Below are 24,104 nucleotides of genomic sequence, written 5' to 3' on the forward strand. Positions count from 1 at the left end.
TCCCCAGCATGCTTTCCTTTTAGGGTAAATAAGCACATTTTCTCTAGTCTTTAATCATGACTCTTATAAACAAACCATTAATAATAATCTTGTATCTGTCTCTAGCTTTCCTCCCAGTTCTACAAGTTTGGCACTAACCAGCATTTAAAATATCATCTAGTGAAACACACACACATACACACACACACACACACACACACACACACACTCACATGCACACACATACATACACAAATACACACATATATGTACATGCATATACACACATACATATACACACATACACCCTCCACATACACACACTGTTGTTTTGAGACAGGCAGGTCTTGAACTCGTGATCTTCCTGCCCCAGACTGGTCTCTTAGCTCAGATAATTTGGAAAGCCCTGGTCTAGAGCCGGTCATTTGTACAGAGCTGACAGGCAAGGCAGCGCAGCCTGCTGGGGCCCTCGGCCTTTCGCTTGTCATCTTAGCAAAGGTTGTCGCACAGCGGAGTTCCCAGAATGAGCCCCTGGTTATGACTTTGGAGACCATTTTGTTTGCCGTTCTGTATTCTAACAGCCTGAGGAGTCCTCCCATCTCTAAGACACAGGGTGACAGCTGAGTGGTGACTTAGAAGTCAATGCTGCAGAGCATGGTGGTGCATCTCCCTGAGCAGACTCCTCAGCAAAAGTAAGAAGGAGGAAGAGGGGGGATGGGGTGGAGGAGAAGGAAAGGGGGAGAGGGAGAGGAGGGGGAGGGGAGAGATTAAAGGGGCGGGCTGGGAAAGGCAGAGCGAGAGCATTCTGAACTCCTCAGTGTGTGGGGGGTTGCTGGTACTTGGCATGGGGAGGGAGACTGACAGGCTGGGGTCCTGTCCTCTTCACTCCGAGGGGAGGAGGGACGCCTCGTCTAACGTGAGAACATGGGACTTGAGTCTCCCCCTCTCTTTCTCATGGAACAGTGTGCTCTGTAATTGGCTTCATATGAGTCCAGTCCTGTGACTGGCTAGCCAGGGGTCCTGATTCTGGGGTTGAGTGTTAGGAAGTATGAGCAACTGTTACCATGTATCCTAAGTAATTATTAGCAATAGCTCCGATGTTCTAGCTTGCTTTCTGTTGCTGTGGGAGAACACTGACCAAACCAACTTGGAGGAGAAAAGGGTTTTGGCTTACGTTTCTGCATCACGCTCCATCACTGAGGGAAGTCAGGGCAAGAGTTCAAGTGGGACCCTGGAGGCAGGAACTGAAGCAGAGGGAGGACGCTGCTGACAGGCTTGCTCAGCCTGCTTTCTTATCCAACCCAGGACCACCAGCCCAGGGGTGGCACCACCCACAGTGGTCTTGATCTTTCCTCATCAATCATTAATCAAGGAAATGCCCTACAGACATGCCTCAGGCCAATCTGATGGAGGCGATTCTGCAGCTGAGGTTCTTTCACTTGCATCAAGTTGACAGAAACTGACCAGCACAATCAGAAGGTGAGTCTTAGTAGGTCTCTGTGATGCGAAAAGTAGGCAGGAAACACAGACGCTAATTTCCGCTCCTCTCTGAAGACTCACCAGATGATGGGGGACCACCAAGTGGTCTTGACTATGGGTTATTCTGGGCTATTCACTTACCCTCCATTGACTTCCTTACAGAGGGATAGAAGATTTTGAGTCACTTGGCTGTTTAATTATCTCTGATTCCTAACCCATTTCCCAGGAAACAGCAACCCGGCTTTTCTCCTTCACTGGGCCTGAGGATTTTCTGGCTTGGCCAACGACTTCTTCCCATACCTCTGAATATATCTGATCTATGTCTTCCTAGACTCAGGAATCAATGACTCATGACCTTGACGTGTCATGGTGGAAAACAAACCAACCACACAAGTCTAAGAACTCTGGGATGGTAAGCTTCAGATAAAGGGAAGCCTCTATCCTATACATTACCAAGATCAAAACACCCTACTCACCATTTCTGTAGAATCATAAAATCCAGGGAAACAGAAGAAAGTGTATGCCCCTGCATGCTTCCTAACTCTGGCTCAGTTACATCTCTTTTGGTCTTTTTCAAGCTCAGGCAGGGGCATTTAAGGACAAAGTTCAGTTCCAGGAAACTCAGTTAGGAGACACGCTTGCTACAATCAATCATCCCTGACCTTGCATTTCCCTTTGGGTTACTGGAGCAACATTTAGCTGATCTGTGACCACGCCTTCTTCCCCCCCTTCCCCCCTCCCCCCACCGCTGGCATGGGCCACTTGCTTCTGCTGGTAGCTATAGTGACCTCCTTATCACTCTACTAATAGGGCATGCTTTTTCACCTAGACTTTGCCTATGCCGTAAGCTTTGCCTTTGGCTGAACTTCCCTGAATATGGTACTTATTTGCCATATACTATATACTGTAGAGCAAATCCTTAAGAAAGATACTGCCCACCATCGACAGAGTTGAGCCCTCTGATTTGCTGCTTGGTTTTCTACTTCCACCCCACTCATCACTCAACTTTCCCATCCCAAACATCTAATGTAAAAAAAAGCCTAAGTGTTAATCCGTGACTACAGGCTTCAGCACATCTCTTTGGAAAGTTACCAACACAATAACTGTTAATACATCTCCTCAAGTAGGCTGAACCAACCTTTTCTTCCTTCCTTCCTTCCTTCCTTCCTTCCTTCCTTCCTTCCTTCCTTCCTACCTTTCCTTCTTTTTTTCCTTTCTTTCTAATTATTTTTACTCCTTTTAGATTTATTTATTTTATTTTATGTGAGTGTTTCGCTTGTGTTTTTGTCTGGGCACCACATGTGCGCAAGGGGGTCAGAAGAGGAGGTCTGATCACCTGAAGCTGGAGTTAGTGGTGCTTGTGAGCCACCATGTGGGTGCTGGGAATCAAACCTGGGTCGTCTGCAAGGACAAGTGCTCTTCACCACTACGGGCCACCCCTGCCCCGAGTACTTTCTCTTCACAAGTGAACACAATTACAGAATGTCGTATGACAGGAATAAAACTCAATATAAATGGGCCACAGCGAAGGAGGTACAGATGGTTTAAAAACTTACATGAAGGAAGAAAATGTTCAGCCACACAATCAACTAGGTTTCATGACCTCAGGGACTTGGACCATGAGGCCACCCCAGTCATAGATCTTTGGTGTTCCACTTCCCACCCCAGGCCAGGCCACGGGCAGGAGCTGGAGCAGGGGTGACCCCTGTATGTGTTGGGCCAGAAGACTGCAAAGAGGTCCTGCTTTGTTCTTGGGACCCTCCTTGTGTGTATGACCAGCTTCTCACCCCCTGGCGGACAAACAGCTGTACCAAATGTGTTCTAAGGAGCTGAAGTCAGGGCAGGAAGAGCAGCATAGACACAGCACATGCTGAGTGTGCTGAAATCCGCAGCCCAAGTAGATGCCAATAATATGTTGTTACTCTGTGTCAATTAGAAATACAAATGTATACTTTTTTAAAGTCAAAACTAAATGTCTATACATCTAAACTTGGAAGAATGAGGAAAAACAAAACAAAACCCCCACAAAACAATGAGGGGAGGCTAGCTTGTTTACCCAGGGGATGCACAGAACCTAATTCTCACTTGGACACAGGGCTGCTGGGCACCGGCTCCTGGCTCTGGAGGTGGCAAACAGGTCCCCGCTGAACCACTGGAAAGGCCAGCGAGGAATGAGCAGCAGCTGGAATGAAAGTCTGTCTCCGTGGCTGGTTCTTCTCCCTCTGAAAGAGAAGATGTGCGAAGCATTTCCTTGCACTGTCTGGCAGGGTGAGCGGCACCTGGGGGGTGAGTTAGGATGAGAAGGCAGACCACAACTGGAGGGAAACAAAGCCGCTTCTAATGAAGCTTTGTCTCTTAATCTCTAGAGCCCGAGCATTCTATTAGGAAAGGTAGCTGCAGATGAGGAGAGTGGGTGATTAAGGGCACACCCATGTGAGGACGAGGAGACACACACCTTCCCGGATTCCCGAATCTTACCTTTCATTTAGACTAAGGAAGAGGAAAAAAAAAACACCTATCTTTTTGAAATTCAAAGTGGATTGTATGTATTAAAATAAATGAGGACCGTGGGAGAAGAGCTAGGAGGAACGAGGAAAGCAATTATTCTGGGAGGCAGAAATGCTTCTCCTGCCTCAGTGCTAGGCTGGCAATTTCAGCCATTTTCTCTCAGGTAATTTTCAGTACAGAGCTGCCAGTGCTGCCCAGGGAGGCTGCGGTCTGGCTCACCTGCAGGAGCTACACGCAGCTAAAGAGGGATGGAGAGGGACCATTCTGTCCGGCAGAACGGGCCTCAGGAGGGAGACACATTACTCCGAGGAGGCAGAAATCAGAGAAACGAGGCAGCAGTTGCATGGTGCTGCTTGTGCTAAGTACAGAACACTAAAAAAAAAAAAAAAATTAAAACCCACTAATACAATCAACTCAACAGCATCTCATCATTAATCCTAGGAAGTCACAGTTTAGCAGATTTCCCCAGGGAAAAAGCCTTACAAGCCTGGAGGGTGGGTGAGTACACCCTCTCACTGTGGTTTTTTTAAACAACCATACTTGATATATAAAGATTAACTGAGGAAAAATTAATTTCTTTTTTTTTTTCTTTGCAATGAACAAGGAAGTGTCCCCAAAAGGAATAGAAGGTTGAGAACATTGCCAAAAAAAAAAATTTTTTTTTTTTCAAGACAGGGTTCCTGATGTAGCCCTGGCTATCCTGGATCTCGCTCTGTAGACCAGGCTGGCCTCGAACTCAAGAGATCCATCTGTCTCTGCCTCCTGAGTGCTGGGATTAAAGGCATGTGCCACCACCGCCTGCAGCAGGGAATTTTTATAAGTATGACACAATTCACATTTTTCCTGGTGCCAGTCACATCAGCCCACATAGAAGAAAGGAGATTGGGGCTTGTTAGGGGGTGTCAAAAGCTTGTTTTCACTGGGCGGTGGTGGCACACGCCTTTAATCCTGGCACTCGGGAGGCAGAGCCATGTGGATCTCTGTGAGTTCGAGGCCAGCCTGGGCTACAGAGGGAGATCCAGGACAGCCAGGACTGTTATACAGAGAAATCCTGTCTCGAAAAACCAAAAAAATTCTTGTAACATCTGAGAGGAAAGCATTGTCCGTCCGTCTATCCGTCGTCCCCGCCCCCACTCCCCAATCCTTGCTCTGCTTAGTGGCTGCCTACTAGAGAAAATAAAAGTTAAGACACAGAACCCTGAGATACCAAGCTCAGGGACACCGCGACTGCGTCCAGTCCGGTATGGACTCCCCACCTCTTTATATAATGCTCGCGTGCCTCTAACTCAGTGAATCTCAACCTTCCCTGCGCTGCAGCCCTTTAATCCAGCTCCTCATGCTGTGCTGACCCCCAACCATGAAATTATTTTTGTTGCTACTTCATAACTGTCATTTTGCTACTGTGATGAATCATAATGTAAAGAGCTGTGTTTCCGATGGTCTTAGGTGATCGCTGTGAAAAAGGTCGGCCGTCTTCCCCAGGGGTCGCGACTCACAGGTTGAGAACCGCTGGCCTGGCTCTTCCTTGCTGGAGGTTAAGTGGTTGTGAAACCGCAGGCAACAGGGAATCAAAGGCTGTTGTTTTAAGCTCTTGGCCAAGTCGCGGCCCCCGTCGCCTGCCTCCGACAGCTCCAGCGGCAGCTGAGGGTCGGCTGCCTTTGGCCATCTGGAGGTTTTAACGTGTTCCATCCATCTCATGCCAATCTGCTTTGCCAGAGTCCCGGTCACTGCGCTGCTCGAGGCCTCTGACGTGGTGTGCGGGGAGCTGTGCTCTGTGGCCTCCCGCTTCCATCCTCCTTTGCAGGTGCACTTACGCCTTTTCCGGCGGATGCTATTTTTCTTGCCCTCTGCAGGCTCTCACCTGCAGAGCTATTATTACTTGCTTGTTGCCGCATGTTGCTGATTCATACTCATAGGAAAAGTAATTTTGTCTCCAACACCTCTTCCCTGTCATTTAAGGCATATGTTAATGAAAGGCAGATTTTGGCATCTACTCTCCTCCATAGCTGAGGCCACACTATAGATTCATTAAAAATGAAGATGCAAGTGTTATTTCACTTCTATTTATATCTGTAACCATACCGAAGCCAGCTTGCAGGATACCTTTGTGCCTTTCAAACCCCAGACCATATTCCACGAAAGGATCCACATTTCGTGTTTGAATTGGCATTAATGTGGCATTCATGTACATACAATGTTTTCAATAAAGATGTTTCAGGCATGTTTTATTACTGGCACCTCCTGATTTCACAGATTTTTAGGTTACAGTACAGCCGAATCCCTCTGAAGATGTTTTAAGGGCTTTCCCCTTCCTTGAAGCATGGAATATTTTATTTTATTTTTGTTCCTTTTAACTTAAAACTGAGGAGTATGCAAGTGATGTGCGCTCTGCTAGGAGGACTGCCAAGTGGGAGGCCCAGCCGAGCCTGCGGGGTGGGGTGGGGTGGGGGCGGGGTGGTGGGGTGGGGTTGGGGTTGGGGGCAGAGCTGAGCGGATTCAGAGAAGTAAAGAGAACCGATTGAGGCCCTTTTGCTTTGCCATTCCTCACGGGTCGTTTCCCTTCCTTCCTTTCCATTTTATAACTGCGGACAAGTGCGACCTACTTATTTCACAGAGCGACTGGATCTCCAAAGAGAAGGAACCTGGAGGGTCCTCTGAGCCAAACTCCCACCAGCCCTGCAGCGGATTCAGAAGGCCTCTTCTCCAGCATCTTTCCCAGCAGCCCGCGAGCCCACAAACGAGGTGGTTTTAGGAGTCAGGCCATTCCAGGTCTACATTCTGACTCTGCCACTCAACACCTCTCGTATTCTGGGCAAGTCCGTCACCTAGATGAGCCCCAGTCTCATCTGCTAAATGGCCCTGACAACAGCTAATTCATAGGCTCTTGGGAACCAAATAAGTACCTGCTGTATACATAATCAGCACTCAGAGCTGAATGGAGAGAAGCGGAGTGGTTCAATGGGACCTGGAACCCAAGCTTTTCTAGGAGACACTTTCCCACAGCATTGTACTGTCTTTCTCTCACAATGTCTCAAAAACCACCGAAAAGGTATCTGTTGAATGCTGCGCACGCTACCTTGTAGACTGTAAACGATGTTATTAATAACAATACCTCACACATTCAGTGCTCTGGAATTTACAGTATGCTTTCACAAGGGAGGAAAGTACCCCCGCCAACGTGTAGTCTCCTGATGACTAACGGGCAGGCGGGCGGGAGGAGGAGAGGCTTTGAAAGAGGTCTATTAGCGATGCAAATGTGAAGTCATCTGCCCTTGTGAGGAGCATAATAAACATCAGAATCAATTAGCTAACGAAGCTGATATATTCAGGTCCCCAGGAGCTGGAAAACCACAGACATGGAGGAAGCAGTTCTGGGAGAGAAGGGAACCATCGGGATGGCTCGGATGACTGTGGGTTTTGTCCCCAGGAAAGCAGTTATTTGCATATGGGTGAATTTTCACATAGCAACTAAAGTGCAGCAATGATTTACAAGCACTTCATGGTAGGAATCCGGATGTGTGCACAGTTTGGAACCCAAACAAGTGGTTAGCAGAAGTCAATGGCAACTGAGGATTTCGATGTTATAACAACAGAAACCCCAACTCGACTTCCTCTCCACCTTCCCGAGCGGAGCCTCATGGGAGAGTGTTCCCAGGCAGACAGTGTTCCAAAGTGACTTTCAGAATTGGAGAAAACAGAGCGTGCTCTTTTAATCTATTTCATTGTTTCCCTCGTGTAAGAAGACTAAGGAATACACCTTTTTCTGTTAGAGGGAAAATGGACTCTCTGAAATGCGGCTCCCTCAGAAACGGATTTTTAAATATCAGCCTCTGTTAACCACGGTCCTAGCTTTATGAATGTGAGGGGAATTAGAATTCCACGCAGTTATCAGCTATTTTAAGCTAATACTCAAACAGATACATTTGTGACACCTCATGATTTCTCGGTATCTGCAGGCCAAACTCCCCACAGCCCCTTCCTTCCCTTGGCTGTCTCTGCCTCTATCTGCTTTTCTGTCTGGCAGCAAGCCTGAAGAAGGACGCTCACGCAGGTAGGCTGAGTGGAAAAAGGACTGATCAGAACACAGAAGATGGTGGGGTGGGGCTCCTGTGGGGATGTTCACAGACGAGGAGATCTATGCTGGAGGGAGCCCAAGAAAGCCCAGTTTGTGTCTTAGAGTCCAAATTTGGTTGATGTATTTTTGAAGCTTTTAAAGGTTAACTCACATGCTGTAATACATTATAGAAAGATATGAAGCTGAATTTTACTGTGCCAGTCAAGAGGCTGGCTTGAATCTGCTATTTAGAACTGAGAGAGACAGTACAATTTACATGTGTGAGAATGTGCGAATAATTTTACCTTCTGTTGTTTTTAAAAACCACCTTGGGCCATGGTTTTTAAATGGAGACATGAGAAGATCTGTTGGGGTTCCCATAGCAACATTAACTTATCTAAACTGCCCCGTTGTATATAATACTTTCATGACTGTTTTGGCTTTTAAATGTAGACTTTAACTATGAAATACAAGCGAGTTAAGAGTCTTGGGCAAATTCTGACTCTTCCATTTACTGATGTGTGCCCATTTCAACAGAAACCTTGACAGCTGTACTTCTGAGAACTTGCCACCAAAGGCAAATGTATTCCAAAATCGGCCTGTGGTTTTCCTCACCACTGATCATTGACCTCCCCATTTTACATGCCATAGACAAGTCTTCAACAAATCTCTCTGAACATGCTTGTGAAACACCATGGCTGGAAGGAACCAGCTTGGATGGCTCCTGTCTGGAGACTAGACGCCTCATCCTCACAGCGCTGGTCTGTTCACAAGCTGCCTTGCTCCAGCTCCCAGCGCCATTCCTCATTAGTGTCCTAGACAGGCTGATCCCATTCGAACACTTTGAGAACAGAGTTAAAGATGAGCTAAGGCCCAGCTCCTCCCAGAGGCTCCATTCCTCACCCCCCCCCCTCCGCCCCCCAGATATCTCTCCTTAGAAGGGTGACCCTGCCACCTGCACTGTGTGGGATGACGATGATGATGATGACTGAGCGTTCGTGCTCAAGCCCGTTCCTTGAGGCACTTGGCCTGACTCCATGCGTTCTGGGGATACCATCAATTAAGCTCTTCTGCCACAGTCTGCTACGAGGTCAACCTGTTATCAAACTTGGGGCTACAATCTGTGCTCCAAGTTAGGTCTGGCCATCCGTCCTGGATAAGTCAATTAAAAGAGCCAAACTTACTGGGTGTGGTGGTGGCGCACGCCTTTAATCCTATCTCTAGGGAGGCAGAGGCAGGTAGATCTCTGTGAGTGTGAGGTCAGTCTGGTCTACAGAGGGAGGGCTACAGAGTATGACCCTGTCTCAAAACAAAACAAAACAAAACAAACAATCAGAAAGAAAAAAAAAAAAAAAGCCAAACTAAGGAGGAAACCGGAAAAAGATTTACTCGATATGGTCACAGCAGATGAGGGGCAGAGACACTAAGAAAGCCCATGTTGGTCTAAATCTTGCAGAATGAGACTGAAGTTTAAATACAGACCCTAGGACAGGCACATCTAAGCAGTCTCATCAAGGTGTGAGCCGCTGACACACCCTTGTCTGGACTTCAGTCTTGTCCTGTAGGGCGCTGTGATGAGTTGTTAGAACTGTGTGGAATCCCCTTCTGGCAGGTAAGTCCCCCCCTGTGGCTGATGCCTGCTGGGGGATGGTCTTTCTGTATGCTGTGAATATGTGTTGCTACCATTGGTTAATAAATAAGCTGCTTTGGTCTACGGCAAGGCAGCTTAGAGGCAGGTGGGAAATCCAAGCAGAGATACAGGGTCAGAGGAGAAGCTGAGCACTGCCGGGAGAGCAAGATGTAATGGAACACAGGTAATCATGTGGCAAAACACAGATTAACAGAAATGGGTTGAATTAAGTTGTGATAGCTAGGCAGCAATAAGCCTGAGGCCACAGACCAAACAGTTTGTAATTAATATAAGCTTCTGTGTGTTTACTTGGGACGAAGCAGCTGTGGGACACAGGAAAACTTCCTGCTACAGATGCCCTTTCCTTCAGCCCAGCATGAGATTCCTGGGGTGAGTTCCACTTCTTCAGGGTCCACTGTTTCAATGGTCTGATAGTCAGATTGAAAGACCCAAGTGCATCTTTGGAATATCTTCATTTCTGTCAGGTTACAAACCCACAATCCCAAATGGGCTCATTACATTCCTCTAGGAAACCAACTTCTAAGGGATTTCTAAAGTCTCACACCTGGAAATCTGAGCACCCTGGAGGCCAGGGCAGCAGGATCATGGCCTGTGTTGAGGCTAGCCTGGGCTACGAGTCAGATTGTTTCAAACAAGCAAACAAATAAGTAAAGAAAAACTTTTGGACCTGGAATTTTTCCAGACCACTGCTTTCAGAACTGTGCATCTCCTCTGGGTAAGTCCCTTATCTGCTCATTGTCTGGATCCGAGTTTACAGAGACCAGCCCTTGAGTGGCACAAGTACATCCTCAGCACTCTATTTAAACTTTGATCTCACTTCAGAACCCAAAGACTGGACTTGGAGAGGTCCCCTGGTTCCCTCTGTCCCTCTTCCCAATGTGTCCACATTGAGTAAGTCTCCTTTTTCTGCTTTCTACTTTACTTTGATTCTTTTGACTGGCTTCTTGAAGATGGGTAACCAGATCTGAGTTGTGGTACAAGTTGTGGCTCCAAAGTTTGATAATACAGAATGGAAACATTCAGTAAACACTGCATAATGAGGGGCTTGTTTTAGGAACTCTGTTTTTACAAAGGGCAAACAGCAAGCCAACATACTTTCTTTCTGAAGCAAGGGAACAAATACATTTCTAATTGTTAGAAGAATTTTCTTGAATATATGCCTTAGTTTCTGTGATAAAATACCCTGACCGTGGGCCTAGGGAGATGGCTCAGGGTTTAAGATCACTGGTTGCTCTTCCAGAAGATTCCCAATGGCCATATGACAGCTCTGTCATATAGTAGTTTCCTTCCAGATTGAAACATTCACATCTCAGAGTTAAGACATAGACAACTCAAGATAGCTTCAGGAAGTCCCTAAAACTGACTAGATTCACTAGGCCCCTCCCTCCCAAGAGTAAATAGTAAAGAGGAGCCAAGGTGCAAAGAAGCAAAGACCAGTGGAGCTGCCTAGAAGAGATTTCGGACAAGTGAGGCACTCTCCAATCTCAACAGCCTGCAGACTGTGCAGTGTGCTTCAGGTCCAGCTTTGTGAGCTGCTACTCATGCTGGGTGGGCTTTGGTGAACAGGTGTCCTTGAATCATTTTTACTCCTGTAAGCAACCTCTCACCCATCTTCCTATAAGTGACCCTAATAAAACTCATAGGTTCACTAAGTTGGACTTTGGTGGTATCCGTACTTTGTTCTGTCATAGGCTCCTTATCTGGGGTGAATAGACAAGTGTGTGCTGCCTCTGTCCAGAAAAAGTCTGTCATACAACAGGCTTACAACCATCTATAACTCTAGGTGCAAAGGATCCAATGCCTGTAGTGAGTCTTTCTCTGTCCTACCAGGCAGCTCCCGAATCACAACATGGAGACTTACTATTAATTATGAAAGCTTGGCCTTAGCTTAGGCTTATTCCTAACTAGTTCTATAACTTAAATTAATCCATGCCTTTTTTTTTTCTCAAGATAGGGTTTCTCTGTGTAGTTTTAGTGGCTGTCCTGGATCTCGCTCTGTAGACCAGGCTGGCCTCGAACTCACAGAGACCTGCCTGGCTCTGCCTCCCAAGAGTGCTGGGATTAAAGGCATGTGCCACCACCGCCCGGCTAACCCATGCCTTTTAATCTATGTTCTTTTATGTGGCTTGGTGTACTCTCCATCCTGCTTCCTCTCCATCTGACTGGTGACCCTGCTGTTCTTCTTCCCAGCATCCTGTATGCCTGAAAATCCTGCCTAGCTATTGGCTGTTCGGCTTTTTATTAAACCAACCAGAGTGAAACATCTTCACAGTGTACAAAAAGATTATTCCACAATATTTCCCCCCCTTTTTTGGTCTAAATAAAAAGGAAAGGGTTTAACTCTAACACAGTAAAGCTATATATAGTAACAATTATCAGGTAAGAATTACATTCACGGGCTGGAGAGATGGCTCAGAGGTTAAGAGCACTGCTTGCTCTTCCAAAGGTCCTGAGTTCAATTCCCAGCAACCACATGGTGGCTCACAACCATCTGTAATGAGATCTGGCGCCCTCTTCTGGCCTGCAGGGATATGTGCAGACAGAACACTGTATACAAAATAAATAAATAAAATCTTTAAAAAAAAAAAAAAAAAAAAAAAAAGAATTACATTCACAAAATTTCATCCATTTGTATTTGGCAATTTTGGAGAAAATATTATTTATCTTATCTTGGTAAGTTCAAAGTTCTGTACCTAATTAATCTTCTATCATAACTAAGAAAAACTATGACTATCTAGTCTTCAGCTCCATCAAAGACCTCAGGATATAATAGTACCTGAGTAAACACAAAGTGCAGAGCAAGCAACTTCCAATACTACAGAAATGACAGAGACATCTGGCTGCCTGGACAGTCACCCAAGGTTCCTCTGTAACATTGGGGCATCCATCTGCAGCTACAGGCCTAGAATATCTGACAGACTTTTCTGTGAAGCAGGAATTTTGAAGGACGTTCTACCCTGTCTTGGCATTTTGGCAGTTACTTTTCTTTGTGTCCTGCTGGTCTAGTTTGGACAGCATACTGTCAGCAGTTGAGACAAGGGCAGTTTCTTGCCCAAATGGCTAACTTTTCCCATAAAGAAAGCAAAATCCTTATGGAGGTTCTTTGATGCCTATCATCCTTTTTTTTTGAAGTAAATTGGTACTGCCAGGAGCAGACGTGTCTCACTGTCATTAAAAGCCCTATGTTAACAAAGCACTTTAAATGTCATGTTTTTGTAGGTCTTTGAAGTGTTTGAAGATCACCTTTTTATCTAAAATACATCTCTGTATGATCTTGAAAACACACCTAACATGACTCTGTTTGATAGTTATAGATGACTAGCTATTAACCTGAATTTATTATCCTAAATGGTTTTCAAAGACTAAAACTTTACATAACCGTTTAAAATGAGCTGCATAGGTACAATACCTTAAACAAAAATAGAAACATATATACATTATAACAAAAATAACATTAATTTGTATTAATATACATAAATCCACACCAATGGAAAATAGTTGAGACTAGCAGTTGTTTAAAAGTAGATTCAACAATCCACCCCTTTCTCTCATCATTTCTATACTATACCTCCCTTTTTTCCTTCAGAAAGATATTCTTGAATCTAACTTCTTTGTTTAGCTTTTTTCCTGACCAAGACCAATAACAACTTGTAACCAACCCTCCTAGATGATGACAAACATCTATAACCAATTAAATGACCCAAAGCCATCCACCCCACCTCTTGGGAATGTGGGTGTTATATTCTCTAGACTGCTTCCTATTGTCTGGGAGCACTGGCATGTTTAGGAGGCCCTAGGGAAACTGGGATAGTAGTGAAGTCCTGGGAGAGCTAGATGTATTATTTGTTGTCCAGTCTCTGTGCAACTGGAAAGTGCAAGGCTTATCTGAAGTCTAGACTGGAGTAGTCTGTGAGGCTGGACCATCTCGGCCATCAGCCTTGAAGCTGATCTGGATGCAGAACTCTGAGGAAACTGCAACAGAGGCACTCTGAGAGGCTGGATCACCTGGGCCATCTGTTTTCATTGGTATCTGGTTTTCTTGTTCTGAAAACACATAAACTTTCAAAGGTAACATACATATCTGCATTAACACAAGAATGGAATGTACAGTGTGCATAAGTCAGTTAAAGATGACTTTTTGTTTTATGTTTGAGCAAGTAAAAGGCATCTGTCAACTTTCTAAGTCCATTTGGACTGTATAATCAAATTGTAATATAAATCTCTACCCATGCCATATGAAAGGATGGCATGTAAAAATAAGTCATGAGGACTCTGTAGCCAACAAGATTTATCATGTCTCATCTCATCTCAGAGCTGTTCCCATGTCAAGGGATCAGCTTACACACACCACCTGTCCTGTAGTCTTTTTGGTTTCCTCCCCCATGTCTGTAGCCAAGATACTCGGGAGGTCTGCCCCAGTCAAATCTGATCTCTGTTAATCTGGAAGGAATCCACAGATTTTCGTTTCCTCTGGAAACAAAAGCATAACATCTCCTCCAATGCAACACATTGTCAGATTTCCATTTTGAAGTTAAGACATTCTTAAAAATATATAGGTTGGTTTAATTTAGCAGTTTTCAAGTCCAATGTCTCTCTGCAGCTATAGTTTGTTTTATCAGCAATGAGAAAAAAAAATTGAAAGACAACACAATAACATACAGGATCCAGACTCCCATCTCTATGTGGCTTATTCTTTATTTTTTAATTACTTTACTCTTTAAATACTTTATTATACTTATTTAGTTACGTATTTTTATGACTGTCTATTGTGGTGGTATTGTGTTCCCCAAAATATTGTGTACCTTAATAAACTTATCTGGGGTCAGAGAACAGAAAAGCCACAAGATACTTAGGCTAGAAAATGTTAGCACACACCTTTAATCCTAGCATTCCAGAGGTAGAAATCCCTCTGGATCTCTGTGAGTTCAAGGCCACATTGGAAACAGCCAGGCATGGTGACTCACGCCTTTAATCCCAGAAAGCAGCCTTTAATCCCAGGGAGTAGTGGTAGAAAGCAGAAAGGTTTATAAGGCGTGAGGACCAGAAACTAGCAGCATTTGGCTGGTTAAGCATTTGGCTGGTTAAGCTTTCAGGCTTTCTAGCAGCAGTTCAGCTGAGAGCCATTTGGATATGAGGACACAGAAGCTTCCAGTCTGAGGAAACAAGACCAGCAGAGAAGTTGGCCAGGTGAGGTTAGCTGTGGTTTGTTCAGTCTCTCTGACCTTCCAGTGTTCACCCCAATACCTGGCTCAGGTTTTATTTTATTAGTAAGACTCTCTAAGATTTCTGCTATAGTCTATATCCTTTTTCTTTTCTTTTTCTTAAGCCTACACACATTGTTAAACACACTGTAACCTGTTTAGACATTTTTTTCAGTTTGAACCTGCTTTACTGAGTATCGGTAACCTTTTCTGTCTGCATGAGCAAAATTTTAAACCACTGTGCAGCTTAGCTCATGGCTCACTGGCAGCTCAAGCATGTTGGCAAGTCTCTGTACCATGGCCAGCATGAGAGACAGAAGACTAGGACACTGCCTTGGCTCCATTCTTGTGTGTTTAGAACCTTTTTTTTTTTTTTTTTAAAGCTTTCCCAGGTCTTATGTGGATATACGTGATACCATGTTGGATGCCATTTGTAGTAAGTCTTTCTCTGTCTTGTCAGCCAGCTCCCAAATCATAACACAGAGACTTATTATTTATTATAAAAGCTTGGCCTTAGCTTAGGCTTGTTCCTAACTAGTTCTATAACTTAAATTAACCCGTATCTTTTAATCTACATTCTTTTATGTGGCTCAGTTACCTTTACTCTGTACTCCTCATCCTGCTTCCTCTCCTTCTGGCTGATGACTCACCCCTTTCTCTTCCCAGCCTTCTGTGTGCCTGAAAATCCTGCGTAGCTATTGGCCATTCAGATTTTTATTAAGCCAATCAGAATGACACATCTTCACAGTGTACAAAAAGATTATTCCACAATAGACATCTTTGGCAGGCAGAGATACTGATGGCCTCTGCAGGCACTGGGCATGCACATGGTATACAGACATACATTCAGGCAAAACCCATGCATATAAAATAAAAAAAAAAATATTCCAACAAAAGCCATTTAGGGGAGAATGGGTTTATTTTAGCTCACAAATCCAGATTACAGTCCACCAGGTTACAGCAGGGAAGTCAGGAACGTGAAGCAGCTGGTCACATCCACAGTCAAGACCAGAGAAGAAAGAACACAAGTATGCCAGGGCTCAGCTCATTTTGTCCATTTTTACTCGGTTCAGGATCCAAAACCCAGGGAATGGTACTGTCCACAGTAGGCAGGTCTTCCCACATCAATTAACACAGTTAAGACAAACTCACAGGCAACTGACACTCTGGAGGCTCTTCCCAGGAGAGTCCAGACTGTGTCACGATGGCAATGAAAACTAACCACCACAGCATGACTGTCTCAGCGGTGACCTGCACATCTAAGAACAGCCGGAGAATGAGTTAACAAGGGCCACACTTCCTCATTTTTGGAAAGGAAGAGAAATTAAAATTGTATTTCAGACATTAGTATGGGGAGGGGATAAAAAGGGGGGTTGGAGAAAATATAATAGAATGAAACAAAAACAATAAACCTTCATCCTGGGCTTGTAAGTTCCCCTAAAAACAAGGCACGCTGCGCCTCTGCTACTGATTGACAATGAGGGCGGTTTGACTGTTTGGGAATGCTTCACCACACCCAATAATGAAGAAGATTATCATCTCTTCCACTTCTAAAAAGCGGACAGGTTGCATTTCTCAAAACTATATGCCTTATATCAGTAATTTAACTCAAAGTCATAAGATTCAAGGGAACATGGTTAGACAAAACCAAACCAAACAAACATACATTTCAAGTTCTGAAAACAGAGGTTGGGACATTCTTTCAAGTCACTCCGTGTACTTAAACTGTCCCAAGAGCTCAGACGACAGAGCAGCAGGGCCACAGATGCTCTTCTCACTGTCTATGGACAGCAGCCTTTGAACAACATCACACCCTGGTTTCATACCTTACCGTGACATGTAGCTCAGTCAAAAAGGAGCAGAAATGCTCCTTTCAGCCCCTTTGAGTCCAGTGCAGTGGTTTCTGGAATTTTCCTTGAACCCACACTCGGTGCATCACCACCTGTTTTTTCCTGTTCACTTGCAAGCGATGATCAACCAGATTTTGCTTCTCATGTAATCCAGCCTCGCAGAACATACGGTGGACTTCCCCTTTGAGGCAAAGGTGGCAGTCAAAGACACAGCATGTGACGGGGACAGGGGAGGAAGGACCAATGGGGCGCCATGCAGGACTGTTCATCTGAGTTTCGTTTACACCAGGAAGCACTGTACAGCTAGGTGAAGGAAACCCACAAAACCAAGTGCGGCAATCTTATCTCCCCCGTTTGCGAGTGGAAACAGGTTGACAGGACAGGGCCAGCAGGACCAGGGTAGATTATCGTGAGCCAGCTATGACTAGGGCTTTCAATAGTTTGAACTGTGCCTCCTTCACGGCTCTCTGTTTTACAACTCAAGACTACATGTTATAAAAGGCTCTATTAAGTTTGGGGAGGCCCTTGGATGCAGGATTCACTTGGTATTGTCAGAAGCACTTGTTTAAGACAAGAAATTGACTAGTGAGAACTAATTTTCTTTAGACTTATAAAAATAAAATTCTTTCCTGTGGCTGTGGCATACTATCAATTTTTTTTTCATATCAAGGCTAACAGTATCTCCAAAATTACACCCTGAACCTTTACTCTAATATAAGAGTGAAACAAGTGACTCTTTCTTTAAAAGTAATTCTAACTGGAAGACGATGAAAAGGCAAAGGCTGTTTGCACACTTTTATGTGGAAGTGTTGTGAGCACCAGGGCATAAGACATCATCCGGGGCCGAATCACCACTGAGGCCTGGTGCTCACAGCGTCTGAGTGTCTCCCTGCAAATAATTACCTGAGAAGAGTTTTCACAGCTCATTATTTACCTTGGGTAATAGATCAGCATACCTTTTGTAAAGAAATAGGCTCTGGTACCATCTCCTCGGACATAAAAATTTTCAGATAAACAACGCCCTAAAAAATAAAAAAGAAAAACTTGATAGTTCCTTCATAAACAAGATAAATCAAAATAATTTGACATGAAATATTTTTATAGTCCAAAAACACATTAAAATAACTTAGAACTCAATATACTATTACCTTTTAAAAATTGTATCTTTATTTTAAATTACTTATATATGTGTCTGTATATAGGTACATGCACATGTGTGTGGGCAGACACCAGAGAGGGCATGGGATCCCCTGGAGCTGGAGCTACAGGAGGTTGTGAGCTTCCTGGTGTGGGTGCTGTAACCAAACTCCCATCTTCTTTAGAGCACTTAACCAGTAAGCCACCCTTTCAGCCCGTTACCTTTTTTAAAACGAAGCTGAGCATTATCGTATCGTCCATGATCCCGAAATAATAGCATTCCCCCAGGCTTCAGCAACCTGGAGAGTCGGTGGACAACAGCTTGCATCCTTGGAAAACAAAGTAAGCCAAAGAAATCATACATGTAACAAAAAACAAAACAACAACAAAAACACAGGAAAAAAAAAAGCATTTTGGATCCGAAGGAACCAAATTCGAAAGCTCAAGTGCAAACCACAAATCTGCAATCCCAGACCCTGAGGCAGGAGGATCGTGGATTCCAGACCAGCCTTAGTCACGTAGTGAGACCCTGTCTCACACAAACCAAACCGACAACTCACCCACCCGTCCACTTATGTTTCTTCCATTAAATACGGTAGGAAATAAAGGTAAAGGTGTGCCATTTTCTGCAGAATAAGACATGCCAGAGCCACCCCAAATTCACACAGCAAAATGGGTCATCTTTCCTCCACGTTAGTTCTTCTCCTAGCCTGCCTGCCTGCCTGCCTTTTGCGTGTGTATGTCTAGTACTCTCGAGTATGCACATACATGTTCACATACGTGTGTAAGCCCAGCTTACAGCTGACATCATGCAGGGTCTCTTGCGGAACCCAGGTTCAGCGAGTCTAACTGGCCACCTTGCTCCTGGCTCCTGTCTCTGCCTCCTGGACACAGGATTGTAGGCTGCATCCACGCTGTCTGGATTTCCCCGGGGTTCTGGGAGTCTGAATTGGGGTCCTCAATTGTGTACAGCAAGCACTTGAGCTGCGGAGTCATCTCCTCAACCCCCGACTTCTTCCTCTCAGGATGCAGGGCTCATTCTTCTTTTCTTTCACTATCCTATCCATGTGCTCAATTTTCCTCCTCCTCCTCCTCCCCCTCCCCCTCCTCCTCCTCCTCCCCCTCCTGCTCCTCCCCCTTCCCTTTGCTGTTTCCTGTAGCTAGAGTTTTCCTGCCTGGCCCACAGTCAGGACAAATCTCTGTCACCTGCCAGTCCCACAGCCGCTCAGACCCGACCAAGTAAACACAGAGACTTATATTGGTTACAAACTGTATGGCCGTGGCAGGCTTCTTGCTAGCTGTTCTTACAGCTTAAATTAATCCATTTCCATTAATCTATACCTTGCCACATGGCTCGTGGCTTACCGGCATCTTCACATGCTGTTTCTCATTGTGGCGGCTGGCAGTGTCTCTCTGACTCAGCCTTCCACTTCCCAGCTTTATTCTCCTCCTTGTCCCACCTACACTTCCTGCCTAGCCAATGGCCAATCAGTGTTTTATTTATTGACTAATTAGCAACACATTTGCCATACAGAACATCCCACAGCAGTTTCCTGTTTCCCTTGGCAGTTCCTTGGGACAGACAGTTACCTCTCCAAGCCCAGAAACAGAATCACTTCCCAATACACTACATGTCCTTCTTGTTAATTCTCTGTGGATGTTAGCAATGAGTTGTCTGACATCAAACAATGGTCCTAGAAAATCACCTCATTGTCAAAAGAATTTCATGATTTTAATCTGGAGGGCCAAGTTTTCTTTCTTACAGGGTTCTGAGGATGAATTCTTCCAATGGCGTTTCTACTGCTCTGACCAAAGCTTCTCTCCTAACCAAACACAATGGCACGATGGGCTCCGTGGCCTGTGCAGGCCTTTGTGTATATGACTTCCTCTCAAAGACAAAGCTCCTTTTTCCTTATTCTTGGCCTCTTTCGACTGTAGTCACATCTCAATTCCAGCTCAATACCAGGAGGCTTTACTCTTGTTAATTCCTTATCCTGCTTCTAGAGCATGCAATCAAATAGGACTCTTAAAGTAAATCTTGATGTGGTATTTTGGGTTCTGTGTTCATGGTCTCTGTTTTGTGGACCAGAAAGATGCAGGTCTTCTATTGATGGTGAGTGACAGGCACTGGCTGCCCACAGCGCCAATGGAGAGGGCTCATGGAGCCCACAGGGAATGACAGTCAGGGTACAGAGCTATGGCCACTGCCCGCTGTGGGAGGGAGGAGAAATGGCAGCCTACAGGGTAAGTCTTTGCGGTCTCTTTTTTGTTTGTTTATTTGATTTTGTGTTGTAAGACAGGATCTTACACCATAGCCCAAGGTGGTCTGGAACTCATTATGTAGCCCAGACTGGCCTCGAACTTGGATCAGTCCTCCTGTCTCAGTTTCCTGAGTGCTAGAGTTACATACGTAAGCCACCACACCCAGCTCGGCCTCTGCTTTACCTAAGCCACTTAAAGTTGCTGAGGCTTTCTCATTTTGAAAAGATGAGGTTAGCTCAGGTGGTTTATAAATTCCTTTCATTTAAAACAACATTCATGGCTGTCAAGATAGCTCAGCAGGTAAAAGCACTGCCACAAAAGCCTGGCAGCTTGAGCTGGAGCTCTGGAACCCATGTAAGTATGAAAGACAGACACCCACCCCTACACACACACACACACTCTCACACATGCATAATTTTAAAAAAATTTTAAAAATTACATTTAGTAGAATAGTGGGGTGAAATCCAGCTTCTGCCAAATTATAAAAAAAGCAGCCAGGCAAGTGGTGGCACACTCCTTTAATCCCAGCACTCGGGAGGCAGGGGCAGGTGGATCTCTGAGTTCGAGGCCAGCCTAGCCTGGTCAGAGCATCCAGGACAGCCAGGCCTACACAGAGAAACCCTATCTCAGGAAAACAAACAAATAAACAAACAAAAATTAAAATAAAAAAAGAGATTAAGACAGAGAAACAACAAGAACTCTCCAGTTTGCCGACTCCCCACTCTGCTTTTATTTAGTGTGTATCTTACATTTTCTTTCAATGACCAGAAAGACAGTTAGCTCCTCCTGTAGCCTCTCAGGATTATTTCCATTTAAACTGCTCTCCTCAGACTCAGGATCTAGCTGAATTACTGGCTATTTCCTTGTTTCTGCTGCCAATGAGTTACTTTTCTAGGATTTTCTTGGATGCGCATTCACAGTTACAGTCCTAAATGATCCTAAAGACACTGCTAAACTGTCTCTTTTGATCGCCTCTCTTCTATTGGCTCACCTCACCTTTATTTAGTTAAAATGACTCAAGTGGGGTTTCATTGTGCTGTCCAGGTTGGTCTCGAACACCCAGGCTCCAGAGACACTGTGTCTTAATCACCCAAGTAGCTGGGACCATGGGTGTGCACCACCACACCCAGATCATTCACCTCATTTTTAGATCATTTCCATATAGGCAAAAAAGTTGTATTGACACAAGATATTTGAATTTATTTTATAATATACAGAGTGAATATTATAAAGGTAATCATCGTAAGATATCTGTTTCCCCATTTTACTAATATTCAATTCAAATCACAATAAAATACATGATCAGAACCAATCTCAAATAGTCTTTCTGCAGTCTTATTTAGAATCTATGCATTTCCTCTTTTAAGTACGAAATAGGAAATCTTGCTCTTTATCACCTACGTCATCCTTTTAACTATCCATATACAGAAGCAAAGCCCAGAGCTGACGTTTTGACTCTTCTGCAGTAGTGCCAACAGATGAGCATATTATCAGAAAAGAAATACATTGTGGAAGTGGTGAAGGGAAAGTGGCTTAGTGGAACCTAAACTATGCATCAGGTATAACTATAACTCTCTTTTTGATTAATCTGGGAATCAAATTTTTCCCTTACTAAGTAGTAAAGTGCTCAACTTTGAATGGGAACTAAAAAGCCAGCAAAGGTCCTCGTGTGCAGGACTCACGTTTCTGTGGGAAGGGATTACACTATCAGCAAAAGGAATCTGATGCAGACCTGTTCCTCTTGTCGGGGGCTGTGAGATCTCATGAAAGCACAAGCCCTATGAGTGGGCATGGTGGTGCATGCCTGTCATCTCAGCAGTGGGGAAGTTGAGGCAAGAGGGTCACTGGGAGTTTGAGGTCAGCCTGGGCTGGATAGAGAGTTCAAGGTCAGAACAGGCTATTCAGTGAGACTCTTTCTCAAAAAAATCAAAAATGAAAACCAATATCATGTAAGCATAAAAACGTAAGTCATACTTAAGGGGTGAGGGACACTCCACAGAAGAACACATGCCGGGCATGTGCAAGATCCTAAGGTTAATTCCCAGTTACACACACACACACACACACACACACACACAATCAATCATGGCTCTCGATCCACCTTAGCCCCTATAGGTCCAAGCACGCCCACTTTGTCAAATCACTATAGCCACGACTCCTCAGCAGGCTTTTTTAAAACACAAGCCCCTCACTGGACCCGCGTGAAACCTCGCAGACTGCAGCCCACCTTTCCCCAGACACTTAAGATGAGGCTAAATCAAAGATGTTTGTTTCTGATCACCTAGTACAATCTCCCTCCTGGGAGTCTATTAGGCTGTTCTGCATGTGTAATTTCCTTGAAGCGCTGTCACTTTTAATAGGTATGTGTCTTGCCAGAATATACTCGCTTCATTCTGACAGTGACAGAAAGCTCGCTAATGAAGCATTTGACCAGTTCCTTTCTTCGAGTGTGAGGAAAGGGGAAGCCGCACTTAAAAGGCTGCATGTTAAACACAACGGAGCTCACGAGATAATCAAGTCGGGGACTGTCCCTTTTGCTTTGATAGCTCTGAGAACCACGGCTGCTAAAGGAGCTTCACACATTAGCTGCGCCCTTTAGTCTTCGTTTACCTGCCAGGGTGAATGGAGGAGAGCACAAAGACGAGGAGAATGGCGTCCAGGACCCCATCCGGAAAAGGGTAGGCGAGGCCGTCATCGCACACATCGTGAACAAAGGCAGAGCAGCGGGCCTCAGTGTAGGACGCATGTGACTGTCACGGGGAAGGAATACAGAGGGGTTAGCAGACTTCCAGGGGGGTTGTTTTCCTTATATTTTATACCTTTTTTTTTTTTTTTAAATAAAGGTCATTTTTATAAAATCCTTTCTTGGATCACTGAGATGGCCTTGGGGGAAAGGTGCTTGCTCTCTGGACCCTCATGGTAGAAGACGAGAACCGACTCCCCCAGATTGTCCTCTCATCTCCACATGAGCCCCCTGGCATGTCTATTCCCTCCCCACAAAATAAATAAATGCAATAAAAATTAGCATTTTTCTCCCAAGCGTCTTTCGTCTGTGAACTTAATAAACTTCATTTCTAGCTCAGTACTCTGTTACTGTACTTCAAGCTGTCCTAAAATAACAAAAACAAAGCCAGCAGTGGCATGTGCCTTTAATCCCAGCACTTGGGAGGCAGAGGCAGGTGGCTCTCGAGTACGAGGCCAGCCTGGTCTACAGAGTGAGTTCCAGGACAGCCAGGGCTACACCGAGAAACCCTGTCTTGAAAAACAAAAAACAACAATAACAACAACAACAACAACAACCCCCCTCCCAAACCAAACCAAACCAAACCAAACCAAACCAAACCAAAAACCAACCAACAAAAAGAAAACAGAAACTACGCCGGAAGCACTTGGACTTGAGAGCAAGCACTTCCCACTGTCTGTCAGTTTGGAAATGGAGTGCAGTGGGCTCTGGGTCTGCTGGGACTGCTGCTCAAGGCCAGCCCCGTGTTCTTTGAGAAGTGCCAAGATGGTCCTCAAGAGTACCACTGCTCTGTGTTCCATGTTTCCTTCTCCTTAAAATACAAAACATCTTCCGCTACATAGCCAAAATTAGGTAACAGTGATGGCCACACAGCTCTACTACTAAAATTCATTCTCTTGTCCACCTGAATGGGATGCAGTTCAGTAAGGCTATTTTGTCTGCGGAATCAACAGTGGAAGGAAAGATATCAAACCACCATGTCATCCTGGGAAATGTGATGACTGGAATACTTGCCTTCTTCAATATGCGGAAGTTCCTTTATTTTAGGAACTGTCTGTAACAAATACTACTATTGTCAAAAATTAACTTTCAGTATTAACTTGTTTTTCTTTTTCGAGACAGGGTTTCTCTGTGTAGCCCTGGCCGTCCTGTAACTTGCTCTGTAGACCAGGCTGGCCTCAAACTAGAGATCCACCTGCTTCTGCCTCCCAAGTACTGGGATTAAAGGTGTATGCCACCC

The 24,104-nt window shown here is 44.8% G+C and overlaps 1 protein-coding gene across 1 annotated transcript in view; it reads right to left on the bottom strand.

Moving 5' to 3' along the window:
- Nucleotides 1–16,394: 16,394 nt before the first annotated feature.
- Nucleotides 16,395–24,104, bottom strand: part of Mettl8 (methyltransferase 8, tRNA N3-cytidine) — an 88,254-nt gene continuing 80,544 nt past the window's right edge. The window contains exons 7-10 of the mRNA XM_059260667.1: nt 22,732–22,871; nt 18,082–18,188; nt 17,679–17,744; nt 16,395–16,903 (exon numbers count right to left, since the gene is read on the bottom strand). Of these exons, the coding sequence (XP_059116650.1) occupies nt 16,746–16,903; nt 17,679–17,744; nt 18,082–18,188; nt 22,732–22,871 (471 nt within the window). The 3' untranslated portion in view covers nt 16,395–16,745. The remainder of the gene's footprint in view (nt 16,904–17,678; nt 17,745–18,081; nt 18,189–22,731; nt 22,872–24,104) is intronic.

The sequence above is a fragment of the Peromyscus eremicus genome, chromosome 4 (genome assembly GCF_949786415.1).
Source record: "Peromyscus eremicus chromosome 4, PerEre_H2_v1, whole genome shotgun sequence".
Classification (NCBI taxonomy): Eukaryota; Metazoa; Chordata; class Mammalia; order Rodentia; family Cricetidae; genus Peromyscus; species Peromyscus eremicus.